General features: G+C 40.8%; 1 protein-coding gene across 1 annotated transcript; it reads left to right on the plus strand.

The window, feature by feature from the left end:
• Nucleotides 1–8,393: 8,393 nt before the first annotated feature.
• skp2 (S-phase kinase-associated protein 2, E3 ubiquitin protein ligase) lies at nucleotides 8,394–13,604 on the plus strand. The gene is made up of 10 exons (XM_026172742.1): nucleotides 8,394–8,587; nucleotides 9,166–9,404; nucleotides 9,493–9,604; nucleotides 10,050–10,193; nucleotides 10,393–10,527; nucleotides 10,839–10,937; nucleotides 11,028–11,155; nucleotides 11,411–11,462; nucleotides 11,625–11,732; nucleotides 12,187–13,604. Exons 1-10 carry the CDS (start codon nucleotides 8,574–8,576, stop codon nucleotides 12,404–12,406), a joined length of 1,251 nt encoding a protein of 416 aa, XP_026028527.1. The 5' UTR covers nucleotides 8,394–8,573; the 3' UTR covers nucleotides 12,407–13,604.
• The last annotated feature ends 353 nt before the right edge of the window (nucleotides 13,605–13,957 follow it).

The following is a 13,957-nucleotide window of genomic DNA, read 5'->3' on the forward strand; positions in this document are numbered from 1 at the left end:
AGTAAGTCTCAAGTCTTTATCCTCAAGTCTCAAGTCAAGTCTCAAGTAATGTCAGGCAAGTCAGAGTCGAGTCTCAAGTCACTGGTGTAAAAGTCCGAGTCAAGTCACAAGTCTGAAACTTTGAATTTCAAGTCCTTTCGAGTCTTTAAAAAAAAAAAAAAACAACGAAAAAATAATGTTGCAGTTATGCTAAATGTAAATGTTAGACCATGTAATTTTAAAATCTGTGTTTTTCTCAACACATGACAAAATAGTGAACTTAGAAAATATACACAAATTGTGAAATTGCACCTCTTTAAAATGCAGCTCAATTAAACCTAGCTCCAAGAATAATTTTCACCGACAGTTCTGAGATACGCTGCATGTTATTCTTGAATGCGGTTGTAGGACCAGCTTTAAAATCGCATGACAAAAATATCATACACATTAAAAAAACTGTATCACCAACGTAGCCTGGACAACATTTGCTAGTTAGATGAAGTCAGCTATCTCATCGTAGCATATTTATATGCATATTTATAATCATACGCTTCTTGGAGTGAGTGCACACACTCATGAAGTTTAGTAACTTCCGGTCACTGCAACAAGCCCAGGTACAGTTTACCGACGGATGGGTGCAGGACCTTGAAATGCACCGTGTAGAAAGTAAAGACCATCGTACGTATCATAAGTTTACCAGTCTCACAAATCGTCGTCATAAATACACATTCGTTAACCGTTTATTAATAGGACCTTTGAGCTCAACGGTAATTAATTAGTAGTGGAAATAATTTCTGGTAGCATCACAGAAATGTAGCAGTGACAACAATACTGTATGCTGTAATCGTACTGGGCAATTAGTGATACAAAACAACTGTTTTATCCTGTGAATAAAAGTATATGTTTTTGTCAGTGTACCATAATAACAGAGGCGAAACGCAATATTGTGTCAGGACAATTCACTATTTATGCACAATAAATAAAGGAGCATAGCGCGACAATTTCTGTTCAGCGCCAGACTTGCTTGTAACCTATATCACCAGTTATGTTATGAAAATGACGTATTAACTACTAAAAAACACTGACCTTCGTGTAAATGCTTGGAGCAGACTAACCTGTGAACTGGAGGGTTCTGGGACGTTATATTTGACCTTTGAATGGCTGCAATCCAGGCCATCCGTCGCGTCTTTGTTACTTCGGAAACATGGCTCGAACAATTTCTCTTCAACGAGGTAATCCGATAACAACCGATCTCTTTACCCGTCGGCTTCCCGTGGCTGTCATGCGACCGGCTATTGCAGTTAATAATACAACAGCTTCTTGTGTTTCTTTTTATCGCTGTATAACTGATTTTAATTGAAAGCCTGCGTGCGCTAGTACCGCTTGCCACGAGTTCCCAGAATCCTTTGCGGTTCTACCCGTGAATGACGTCACATTTTCAATCTCTATATAATATGCATGTTAGATTTTGTATTTGGGGTAAAATATCAAGTCTTTTCAAGTAAACAGGTTCAAGTCCAATTCAAGTCCCAAGTCATTGGTGTAAAAGTCCAAGTCAAGTCACAAGTCTTAGAACATTTTTTCAAGTCAAGTCTAAAGTCATAAAATTAATGACTCGAGTCTGACTCGAGTCCAAGTCATGTGACTCGAGTCCACACCTCTGGTGGACACCACGGCATCCCGCGCAGGGACATATCAAATTTTACACCATAAAAGCAAACTACTCTAATACAACATCTCACCTTCAAAAAGCAGCACAAAAGTGTACAAGGAATAGAATTTCTGAAAGTGGAAACATTTAAATATCCGTGGTCAAATCTCCAAAGCAACAGAGAGTGCATAAGAGAGAGGAAGAGGAGCATGGCGACAGTGTGGAGTGGGTGGAGAGGGGTTTGACAGGAGGATAGCAGCAAGAGCGAAAGGGAAGATTTCCAAGATGATAGTAAGACCTGTTATGGCATAAGGTTTGGACGATGGCAGTGACCAGGAAGCAGAACTGGAGGTTGCAAAGTTGAAAATGCTAAGATTTTGATGGTGACTGATGAGAACTGACAGAATAGAACTGAGTACATCGCAGCCAGTGTTGGGTAAGTTACTTTAAAATAGTAACTTAGTTACATTACTAGTTACTTCTCTCAAAAGTAACTCAAGTTACTCGTTACTTTCAAAGTAACGAGTTACTAGGGAAAGTAACTTTGGTTTTACTCAGAATTCTCTTGTTAATGTGTTGCTTCCATAACTTTGCCAGTCTTCTAGCTTGCTTACTTGCCACAAGTGCACTGTGCCACCTACCAATAGAAAGGAAAAGATAATGTGCATATTTCCACGAGAGAAATCCCACGCCTGGACCGTCATTGACTGCTTCCATGATTCTAGCCTACGTCACAGAGTCATGTGCGCCTTTTACATCCAACACAAAAACTGCAGTCGTGGTGCTTTCGATTGTACTCAGAACTCAGAAATTCTGCCTTCTGAATAGGAAGATGTTGGTAACACCAGACTGCAGATGAGCTGCACACAGAGCTGGACTGGGACAGAAAATTGGCCCGGACATTTTGACTAGAGACCGGCCCACCATTATAGGAAAAATCATAAAGCCTTTGAATGATAATAAACACTATTGTGACAGTGATGTACACTGTTCTGATGGTATATATGCATCAATCTATCAATCGTTTGTTGTAAGATTCAGATAATTATTTTTTTAAAAGCTAGACATTTGAAATGAGAATAAGAAAGAAAAGTATTTCTTTGTGCCCCCCTTTCCCTGTTAATGCCCTACCTGGCCCCCTGGCAACACTTTGCTAGACCCGCCCCTGCACAGTTACCAGCTGTCAGCTACCTAAAAAAGGATCCTGGTGTTATTTGTCTCTCAGAAACAGTTCATAACTTCCCTTCAACTCATTCATGTCACCTAAAAGGTAAACCTGTTTCTCCATCACCTGTTCAGCTCTGATGATCCAGTAAGGACATCTCCTGGTTTCATCTTCATGTTTCCCTCTCACCACATATCCAAACCGACATCCTCACCAGCAGGTTTACAGCTGTGGCTCCAGCAAACATCAGCTGATACTAGAAATTAATATTAAATAAATTCTAACAACAGCTGATCAAGCTTAAACGTGCTGCTGTTGTTTAGCGCGACATCCGCTGGTTTCCTCTTTCTGGCGCAAAGTGAGCGATAAACAAACAAGAGAGCCGATCAGCTGATCATTGATCAGTTTCATGATTGAAGTAGAAACAGGAGAGAGAGAGGGTGAGAGGATGAGAGAAGAAGAGGCAGCTGTGCAGCGTAAACACAGAATAACTCCAGCTTTGTGCCTTTTCCTTGTGCCTTTTCCATTGAAGCTGAAGTCCGGGACAAACTGTTTCTTTTCACTTCAATAAGAAACGCGTAATATTTTCTCTGAATACCAAACGGTTGGCAACTCTAATAACTTATGAACAAAATAAAGTTCAACATCATTAGCTTCATAGCACCCACCCAGCTGTATAGAAACTTAGAATCATGCTAGCTGGCACGCAGTACGGAAAAAGTCAGAATAACGAAAATAAACTCCAACTAAACTTGGTTCATATCTGACCCAGAGAGACTGCAGGTCATAACTTCTTACCTGAAGTTCAGTTCACACTTGGACCACGCCTCGGGTCTCTTTTCCTTCATCCACCTGCTGGCCTCCACCACTAATGTTACTGAATCTGTGGAAGCTCCGCGATAGCCACCACACGAAGTAACGAGTAACGACCCTATCTAAATCCCAGTAACGACTAACGCGTTCCTGATTTTGGCATAATAACTAGTTACCGTGCTCGTTACCACAATAATAACGTAGTTACTGTAACGCGTTACTTAATAACGCGTTAGTCCCAACACTGATCGCAGCTCAGCATTTAGGAGACAAGGTCAGAGAGGCAAGGCTGGGGTGGTTTGGGCATCCCGAGCAGGGACAATGGATATACTGTTAACAGGCATGAAGGAGTAAAATAGGAAAATCACAGAGAAGATTCATAGATGTAGTGAAGGAGGACATGCAGAGGGCTGATATGAAAAGGGAGGATTATAGAGACACGGTAATTTTGAGGCAGATGACCCGCTGTGGTGACCCTGAAAGGCAGCAGCCAAAAAAAAAAAAAAAAAAAAGTAGAAGGAAAAATTGCATCACAGTAATTTCTATATCATATATTTACATCTTGCCTTGAGCATTTTAATGCATATTATGATTAATGACTAAAGAGACAAATGAAATCCAGCCATTTTTTCACCTCCCATAAATCTCATGTAAGTAGATTGATAAATGTGCTGTTCTCATTTTTAGCTTAAAAAACCCCTTGCCTTTAGGCTTAGCAGGTCTGTGCAAGATGTTTTTATAACACAGATGAATATATTTTTAGGCCCAAGTCTAAACTGTCATAGTTCTGTTCTGTGTTTGTTTATTGTTGTTTTGATCTTGATTATATTTCCTAGTTTAGTTTTCTTTGTTTCTGGCTTTGATTATGTTTTATCTCGACGGATTATGGTTTATTTTAGGTTGTTTAGCATTTCCCTTTCTATCATGTCCTTAGTATTTTGTCTCTATGTTATAGATCTCCTTCTGTGTCCCTGTCTGACTCTGTGTTTCGTCTCCCTTACCTTTTCCTATGTTCCTCTCTTCCTGTTTGCTTATCCCCATCCTAGTGTCAAGTTTGTGAAACCTCCTGTTTTATTTTGTTAATCCTTGTCTCATGTGCATGATGTCCAGTTTTGTTTCCCTTGTCTCATTCTCCCTTGCGTATTTTTCTGTCTTCCTTTGTTGGAGCGTCTGTTAACCTACCTGTGTCTCTATGTCCCAAGTGTTTAGTTGGATTTCTTATTTTGTGTTTGTCAATCAGCCTGAATAAGCAGCTTGTCTTTTGTTAAAGCTACTCCCTGCTTCCATTGTCTGCATTTGTGTTCTCACTCTCCACTTCTCACCATCTGCTGCAGCAGATCTTGACAACTCAGATCTGCTACATGTGTCTTAATTTGTTTAGCTAGACATCTGCTCTTTACCTGCAACTTCTGACTCTGTCTTCTGACAGGGATCAAACACATAGAAAGATATCAATCTGAGGGAACATGCAAATATAGTTATACAATTGTATCACTTAGATAACAGTGATAATTTAAATTAAAATGCTATGTGTGGGGAGCACATGTGAAGACAATTGAAATGGAACCACTATTCTAGCTTCAGGAATTTCATTATATGAAGAAAGTTGCTGCAGTTGGATGTTACTTTCTGAATCAGGACAAGGTTTTGGTGAGAAACAATTACTTAGAAAAACCTGTCAGGTTGGAATATTGTTAAGTATGCATCAAAATTATTAACCAAACAAAGATATGTTCCACTCGCAGAGTGTGGAACCATGCTCACAAGACTATGTAATTTGTTGCATAATAGTTAGGGATAGTTGCTGCTGCTCAAACTTCATCCAATGTATTGTCTGCTGTGACTTAGGGCTACAAAATTACATTATTTTAAAAACGTACTTATCTTGTATCAAAAAAAAATCACACAGATTTGTTTTTTGTAACTGAGGGCTTTTATTTTGAACATTTCACATTTTTAAAGCATACTAATCTTCCAATAAGAAAGTTATATTTTGAAAATCTGACACACCTTGTCCCTCCTGTTAGTCATTGTCAGGGTCTGGGACTGTTACCTTTGTGCACAACTGCGTGTATGTGTGAGAACGAGGGAGAAAGGTCAAGAGTTATAAATAGCAGCTTACGCACATATGACCTGAGGTGGAATTACATCATTTTTTCCAAACTATAAATATTTGTGCTTCCCATACTTATATATCCATACTCAAAATCACAGACAGCCTCTGAGACACTGTTAGATGGATAAATAACTCTAAATAGGTTGAAATGTGTGTGTGGAACACACTGAAATGGAGGCAAATGACATGTTGTGGCGACCCCTAAAGGGAGAAGCCGGAAGAAGGGGATTAGTGGGAGACGTGTGTATATATTTGAGCCTGTATGGTTTAGAGAAAATCCAAAATATTTCTGAAGAGCGTGTGACAGAGTAGATTAGGCAGACATTCGGGATGGGCTTCTAGCTGGCACACCAAACAGGATTCACAACGAAGAATGAGAGGTAAGCACTGCTCATCTGGCCATTAAAAGAAAACAAACAAGCAAGTAAATTAAATTGCTGAATCATAAATTGCCTGAGCAGCAATACCACGGTTGTAGATCAAAAATCTAGGAACAGGTGGTGTAGAAGACTGGGCTTAGGTACTATCACTGATTGCAGGTTAGAGAACAGGTCCTGTGAGCTCTCTGGACCATGCTTACTCCTGAAAAACAGTGGTTAGTTCCAGCCATATGTGCACTTATTTACAGAGATAGCCGAGAGAAAGAGATAGAAAAAGGGGAGATAGATAGAGGGCAGATTGCAACCTGGAGGATGTGGAAACGTGACACATGCATGGTCTCATCAGGAGAACAGCCACAGGAAGGCGCACACATACTGCTGCAATGCATCTCAGCCCACAATTTAAATGAAAATTTGGATTTATTTGTGTGAATTCAGCACTCAGAGGGATGGTGATTTTTGTTTGCACTGGCCGCAATGATTCATTGAATATTTCGAATAATTCGATTATAAAAACTTCTCGACACAAATCCTTTGCCTCAATGCTCCGTTTAATGCACGGCTCTGTAATACTGCTCCTAAATGGTATGTGAATAAAAACTGTGACAACATTAAGCCCACACAGCCCCCAGTTTTGAAGAGAAAAACTGATAACACAACAGTAGCAGTGTTGATGACGCTGGCACAGTTTAATGCGGAGCCGGAGTCAGTTTGCACATCGTGGTGAGCTCGGGTAGAGCTTTACGGAAAAGCTGCTGGAGTCCTTCATCTACGCACCTGATCAACAAAACTCTGACATGATAAGCAAACTTTGTATAGCTGCTCCACCAACCAACATCTGTTTTACACAGAGAGAAATCTCCAGGAAGTCTCAAAAAGTTGTATTAAGATATGCAGATGAACTGTTATCCCAGCCCATTGTTCCTTCAGTGGGCTGGTTTCAGTCATTATGCAAATGTACTGTTTATAAGATTGGGGAAACCTGCAGTCAGCTGAGACTGAAGAAGTCACTTGGATGAGTGACGAAACGTTTCTCCCACTGAACACGCAACATCCAGATGAAGATCAACTTTTGGAAACATGGTCTAGTGTACATCATGCCCCTCTTGACTATCACCCCTGTTTGCTTCCATGTAAAATCGGGCAGCTGCTGTCAGCCATGATCAAGCTGTATAATTTAAACATAGTATCAGACTAAGTTAACCCTACGTCCAGATGAACAGAATCAACTTCTGGAGATTTACTTATCTGGATGATTGAGCATGCATCAAGACACTAGACCATATTAATTTCAAGGCTTTCATAAAATGTTTCAGATTGAAAGTGAAATAATATAAATTGCATTAATATTTAAAATATAAAAATAAAAGCTTTTTTACGAGCAAAAATAAAATAAAATAAAACACACATGGGCAGTAAAACGCTGGGCCACTGACCTGAGGGTTGTTAGGTTGGACACTGATGATTGGTGTGGAAGAATAGTGGCTCTATTCTGAACCCCACACCCTGTCACTAAGGGAAAGCCCCCTTTAGGAAAAAGCTATTTTCTGCCATTTGTATCTGCAGTCTCATTCTAATAGGGTCAGCAAAAAAGATCAGGGCTATATTAACTTATATATGGTGTTTCTTAACAACCGTCTGGTGGCAAATGGCTGCATAACATTTAGGACACAACAACTAGTAAGTTTGGTACCAACTAGTGACAATAGCGCAATTAGTCGACTCGACGCACACATCCCTAATCTTACTTCATACGTCTTTTGACCCAATTGGTAACACAAGTGCATTACACTGATTACACAAATCAGTAAGATGTTTCCCTTTCCTAAAAAGAGTGTCATTTAGAAAACAATGACCTCGTCTTATTCTACTTATAATTAGAATTACCTCCTCCTGCCTACTTATTCCTCTATTTCTTGTAACGTGAACGGTTTTGTACTTTATATAAATGTCTCCCTTTTACTTCATTATCCCACGCCATTTCCCATAAATTCTTAATTTCTTTCCAAACGTTTCCCTTCAGAATTCGACAACGGTATCTGCATTTCAATATCTACTTTTTAATAGCTTCTTTGGCCAACCTATCTGATCTTTCATTACCCACAATACCTATATGAGCGGGAGTCCACATTATTACTATATTTTTGCTTTTTCACACACAAAATCTACGATTCTTCAACGCTTAACAATGCTGACAGTGAATCACTATTATTACTTCTGAAAATCTGTCTACCACCCGTTCTAAAGCCAATGATATGGCACATAACATAACATAACTCAAAAAACTGCCACCTGGCGAAAGCACTAATGCGTATGACGTATCGCGATCTACGTGCAGGCACGTCCGTGACGTAACTATAAGAGGGCGCCCCGGTGTTGGCGGCGAATTTAAAGTCTCGGTTGGAGGGCTGCAATCCAAGCAGTCTTGCACTTTTCGTGTAGGATCGTACTTGGTTCGAGTTAAAGGAAATGCCAGGCGACAGGTATCGTCCTCAGTGGTTCTTACTTTCTGTTACTAAACATATTTGAGGTATAGCGGTGCATAAGTTATCTGTCAGATGTGTTGCACATGTGAGAACGAGCCGCCATCCCAAGGCTAGCTTGGTGCTGTTTAACTGTCCCGACTCAAAACTGTGCTTTCCATTTCTAAAGTGGTGTGAACAAGGCGGTTTTTATGCGAAATTGTGTGTTCGGTAGACTGTCAGCGTCGTTAGTGTAAAACTGTACCGATAGCGCGCTTTCTCCCCAGCGCTTTCCCTCCACGCCTGTCAGCGGCTCTTTTCTTCCCGGGGTACACACTGTAAGCTAACCGCAGGGCAGGAGTGGACGCCCTGGACCACCTGCATGTGTCTGTACTGAAAGACAGGAGACGGTGTCTGTCGTTTGGTTTTGCAGTCAGTTTGCGCGGTCACTCCGCTGGTAGCTACATCAATATGGCGGGCACGGAGGGGTTCTTTAGAGGAAGCTAGGCCGCTAAGTAGCCTTTCTGTGGGGTGTCTGTGTAATGATGAAGCCTTGTTTAACGATGCCCACATGTCTGATTAACCTCTGCTTCCAACAGTGTCCCACTGCAGGATCGTCCCTGCCTTAGTCTGCAGGACTCCATGCTGACTCAGCCCAGGAAAAGCAAGTCCAGAGGCATTCTTAGCGAGGGCCTGGACACTGAGTGCACCCCAACAGATTTCATCCTGCAGTTCACACCACCGCGCAAGCAACAGCGGCTCTTCAGCAAGGGGAAGGAGAATGACAGCAATCAATTTGTTCTTAGCAGGAGATCAAGGAGGAAAGACTCCTCACCAAGTAGGAGCAGATGCTTTTCTGATGTTTAAGATGAGGGCTTTCACCTGTGATCAACTTAACCTTTTTCCCTTTCTCTTTCCCTCTGCAGACATTTCATGGGATCAACTACCAGACGAGGTTGTTCTTAGGATTTTCTTCTGCCTTCCTCTGCAGGACCTCGTCAGAATATCTGTAGTTTGCAAGCGCTGGCAACGTTTGGCGTGAGTCATAATGATCATTAACAAAATCTCTGGCCCTGCTTCTTCCCGCTTAATTTTTTTTTTTTTTAAGTGCAGGGCGGATCCTAAAGATTGAGTTTGCATACTTCAAACCACGCCTCTGGTTCTTTCTCACATCTCGTGACGCTTATCACAGTATTCAAAAATATGGAAATCCGTGGCCCTGTGGATTCCTCATTAAAGGATTACTCCTAGTTCATCCATTAAACAGCTGTCACAGCTACTTGCACACCATCACATTCGAAAGTATTAAATTCTGACAAACTGGTAGACAAACGAGTTTGTGCTGCTTGATATTCTCAATGACACACACAATGAAACCCACATTAACATTTAACAGAACGGGTTGCTGTGTGCAGGTTATTTACTGTAGGCTGCTGTAGGGGTTTGCCTCCATGACACCTCTTTGCTTGTGCATTCATCACAGGTTTGACGAGTCTCTGTGGCACAGTGTGGATCTAGAGGGGATGACCCACACGGCTCTGGCTCTGCAGCAGGTGCTGAGGACTGGCATCCGCAGACTGCGCTGCCCTCGCTCCTTTGTGGAAGAGTTGCACTTAACAGGCAGAGGGTTAGTCACATTTATCGTGGTCTGTCCTGATTTTCTTCTTCAGTGGAAGACTTGCTGAGTTTTCCTTGCCTGCGAAAATCTAATGAAAACTATCTAATGTCTAACTATTTAATTTTCCTTCACACCAAAGAGCTCTAAGTATTAAGTTCTGTGGCACTTAAGTAGAAAAATGCTCTTTTCTTTCTTTTCCATTATACAGCTCTTTGCAGGTGGTTCAGATGGATCTGTCAAGCTCAATCATACCAACGTTGGCTCTGGAAGACATCATCTGTCGCTGCAGACTGCTAGAATGTCTGAGCCTGGAGGGTCTGCAGCTCTCTGACACCATCATCAGGTGAGATCTGAACCATTTGCTACTGATTAGAGCAGCAGGGATGTCACTGATTCCCAGGGTCTTTGCAGCTGCTTTTCTCTTATCAAAAATATGTCTGAGCTTTTCCTGACTTCAGATGTCCAGGGAAACATGCCTTTGTCTGAAAAGTCAGTGATGCTGTTTGTAGTAGAGCCTCATCAGAGATGGAAAAGTCGTGCTGTGACTGTTGATTGTAAACTGGCAAAACACTAAATTCCTCTCAGTAAATGCATTTTCTGAATGTGTTTGAGCCTTAAATTTGTACTGTGTGTTTGTTAATCTCTTTTACTCAGCTGTCTGGCAAAGAACACCCGCCTACAGGAGCTCAACCTCAGCGGCTGCTCTGCCTTCTCTGCTCCTGTGCTCACTAGGATGCTTAAATCCTGTTCCCGGTCAGCTGCTCAGTCCTTATTTACTTTGTAACCACAGTTTAAGTTTCTCCTCTGCCTCAGATTTACTAATGCAATTATTTTGTGTTTCAGTATACAACAGCTGAACTTATCATGGTGCACCTTTGATAATAATCACATAAAGAGCGTGGTTGATAATCTGAGTTCCAGTGTTACACATCTCAACCTCAGCGGTTACAGAGAGAGCCTCACCCTAAATGGTGAGTGGTGGAGATCTTCAAGTCACTGATTTCAACACTAACAAACACAGCTGGTTTGTCCTGAATGATGTAACACAGAACAAGCTGCATAATGATACAGTAATTTGATTCACTTGACAGCTTGAAGGGTAACACTGAGGGTGCTGAAGTGAAATTACTGTAGTTTGTGAAAACTATATATAGATCGATCTAGATCTTAAAGATTGTTTGAGTTGCATCATTCTGACGTGTGTCTGTGTTATTTCTCATTTTTAGATGTGAAGGTGTTGGTGGAAAAATGCCGCCAGATTAAAACTCTAGATTTGAGGTAAAAGTTTAGTCATTGTTCTATGTTTGGTATTTAACTGTGGGGTTTTTCTTTAAGTTGTCTCGTTTTATTTGCTATTGCAAATTAAATTGTCATGGATGGAAAAATGTCTTTACTGTGGCCACAGATGACTGCAGCTTAAAATCTGTTTCTGTGTCGCAGTGATAGCACTCTGCTGACAGCTGACTGCTTACCTGTCCTCAGTCAACTCAAGCACCTGCTGCATCTGTCCCTGAGCCGCTGTTATCACATTCACCTTGCTGCTCTCACGTAAGTTTTTGTCTGCCTCCCACCTCCATCCATGTCACTGCTAGTTAGTGTGTCCCATCTGATCGGATCTTCTAGCTTATTTATTTATTTTTTTGCCACAGGTATGTAGATGTTTGTTTGTGATTATTATTCAGATGGAAACGCACTGTCTAAGTTACTAGTAAAGTACACGGATGATGATTACAGCACTAGTCTGTTTGGTAACTAGTGCTAGGTGTGGTGTTCATTTACAGTTTGATTTTATTAGTACAAAAACTCTGCTCTAACCTCGAGCTCTATATTTGGGACTTGTTTGCATGAGTGAATACTGAAAACTAAATGCTGGTCTAGATTTTATTTGGGGCCTAAACGGGGAAAAGCTGTTAAATTAAATTTATAGTTTTCTAAAAAGAATATAGAATCATATTTGAATAGCTGAAAATCACGATTAATACTTTAGCTGGTGTGATTGCAGTGACGTGGGTATAATGTTCCCTGTGCTGAGCCAGCTGGATGTGTTTGGGCTGGTGCAAGATAGCCAGCTGCCCTCTCTGAAGAGGGAGATGCCTCATGTGAGCATCAACTCCAGACCTTTTTCAAGCATCGCCCGGCCCACACCGGCCAGCAGGTTTGTTGGATTCACCAGCGACCGCACCATGTGGAACAAGAAGTGTCGACTGCGGTTTGGACTGTAACAACCATGGCTCCTCCTTATTTCTTTAGTCCAGTTAGTTTGTAACGCAGAGAGTTTTGTCCTGCAAAATTCCAATGCATTCGGGTCTGACCTGGTGTGCAGTAATGGAACAATGTTTCAGTGTTTGCTGCTAAAGAATATGCTTTCTAGCCTTGCTTGCACATTTGTGTGCTCTTAAATGCAGAGCACGCAAGCTTGTGAAGAAATGTCAGGGTTGTGAAGTGAAACGTTACATTGTTTTAGGTTCTAATAATGTGTTAATTCATTTAAAAAATGTATTGAGCATGGTTTAAAAGGGGGTAAAGTGATTTAATTGGCTAAATACTCGTATCAGTTTTGCTCACTAATATCTGGAAATCAGTAAATGCATAATGAAGGTATGTTAAGGAGGCATTTACTGTGCTGCCTAAATGATCACAGATCTTTTGATAAGCTTAATGATTTTAAAACGGCCTCTTCTATTTTAGAAAAGTCAAATATTGACTATCGTCCAAATAATTTTAACTTGTAATCCAACATTTATCAGTTGCATCCTTACCTCCAGCTGTCGACATATTTAACAGTAAAAGTGTTTTGTGTGTGTCAGCTGTAAGAATGAGAGAACATTTGATTTTAATTGAACCAGTTTTAATGACAACTGATATATGTGGATCTGTCTCAACACATTGTTGCTAAAGAGACTACCTTTTATGGACTTCCAAATAATCTGTGTTGCTTGGAGTAATCCAAGTAGCTCAATAGTGTGGCTGTGTTTGCCCTCGTGTCAGCTTTAACTCTAGGGGAACATGTGAATGACTTATTTTCACCTCCGCGTCCTTTCTCATAAACCACTTTAAACTAAAAGCTATTGAATTTTTCTGTGGGATTTATTTAACTTAAGGAAACTTAAGATAAGGAAATGTACAGTTTGTGCCACATGTTTATGTAATGTTTGCCTCTGCAGCATCAGTGGATTATTAGATCAATAATGATGTTCAAATGTTAAGTTTGATTTAAGTTTTAAAAACTATTGCTTTTCCTGTAGAGAAATGAGTTGTTATACATTGTCCAGTTTTAAGGCTTAAAAGTATTTGGACAGTGAAGAAGTAAGCAGATGTTTTAGATTTCTTGTACTAAACTTGGATTCGATTGCTACTTGTATGAACCGACAGGAGTGAAGAGATGTGAATAAATTGAAAACCCTGAAAAATCATAAAAGACCTATTAGAGATCCCAAAAGGTTCATTCTGTTCATCTGGATCGTGTTTTCAATGTGAGAAATGTTTTATCACTCATCCGAGTAACTTCTTCAGTCTCAACTGACTGCAGGTTTCCCCAACCATATAAACGGTACATTTACAACAGTACATGTGCAGTTTATAAGGTTGGGGAAACCTGCACTCAGCTGAGACTGAAGAAGTTACTCGGATGAGTAACAAATAGGCCTCGGCTGTTTCCCATGATGCACTGAGTATTTCTTCTTTCCCTCTCTCTGTGCTTACGAACCACTCTGCTCTCTGGTTCGGTTTACTTTCCCTCAGCCCAACCAGTTTCAGCAAATTGCTGCCTCTCC

Source organism: Astatotilapia calliptera, chromosome 7, assembly GCF_900246225.1.
Source record: "Astatotilapia calliptera chromosome 7, fAstCal1.2, whole genome shotgun sequence".
NCBI lineage: Eukaryota > Metazoa > Chordata > Actinopteri > Cichliformes > Cichlidae > Astatotilapia > Astatotilapia calliptera.

Excerpts from the sequence above, each read along its gene's own strand:
- skp2 (XM_026172742.1), top strand. Across the intron at positions 10,194-10,392 it reads TTGCACTTAACAGGCAGAGG|CTCTTTGCAGGTGGTTCAGA; the intron begins GTTAGTCACATT and ends TCCATTATACAG. Across the intron at positions 11,463-11,624 it reads ATTAAAACTCTAGATTTGAG|TGATAGCACTCTGCTGACAG; the intron begins GTAAAAGTTTAG and ends TCTGTGTCGCAG.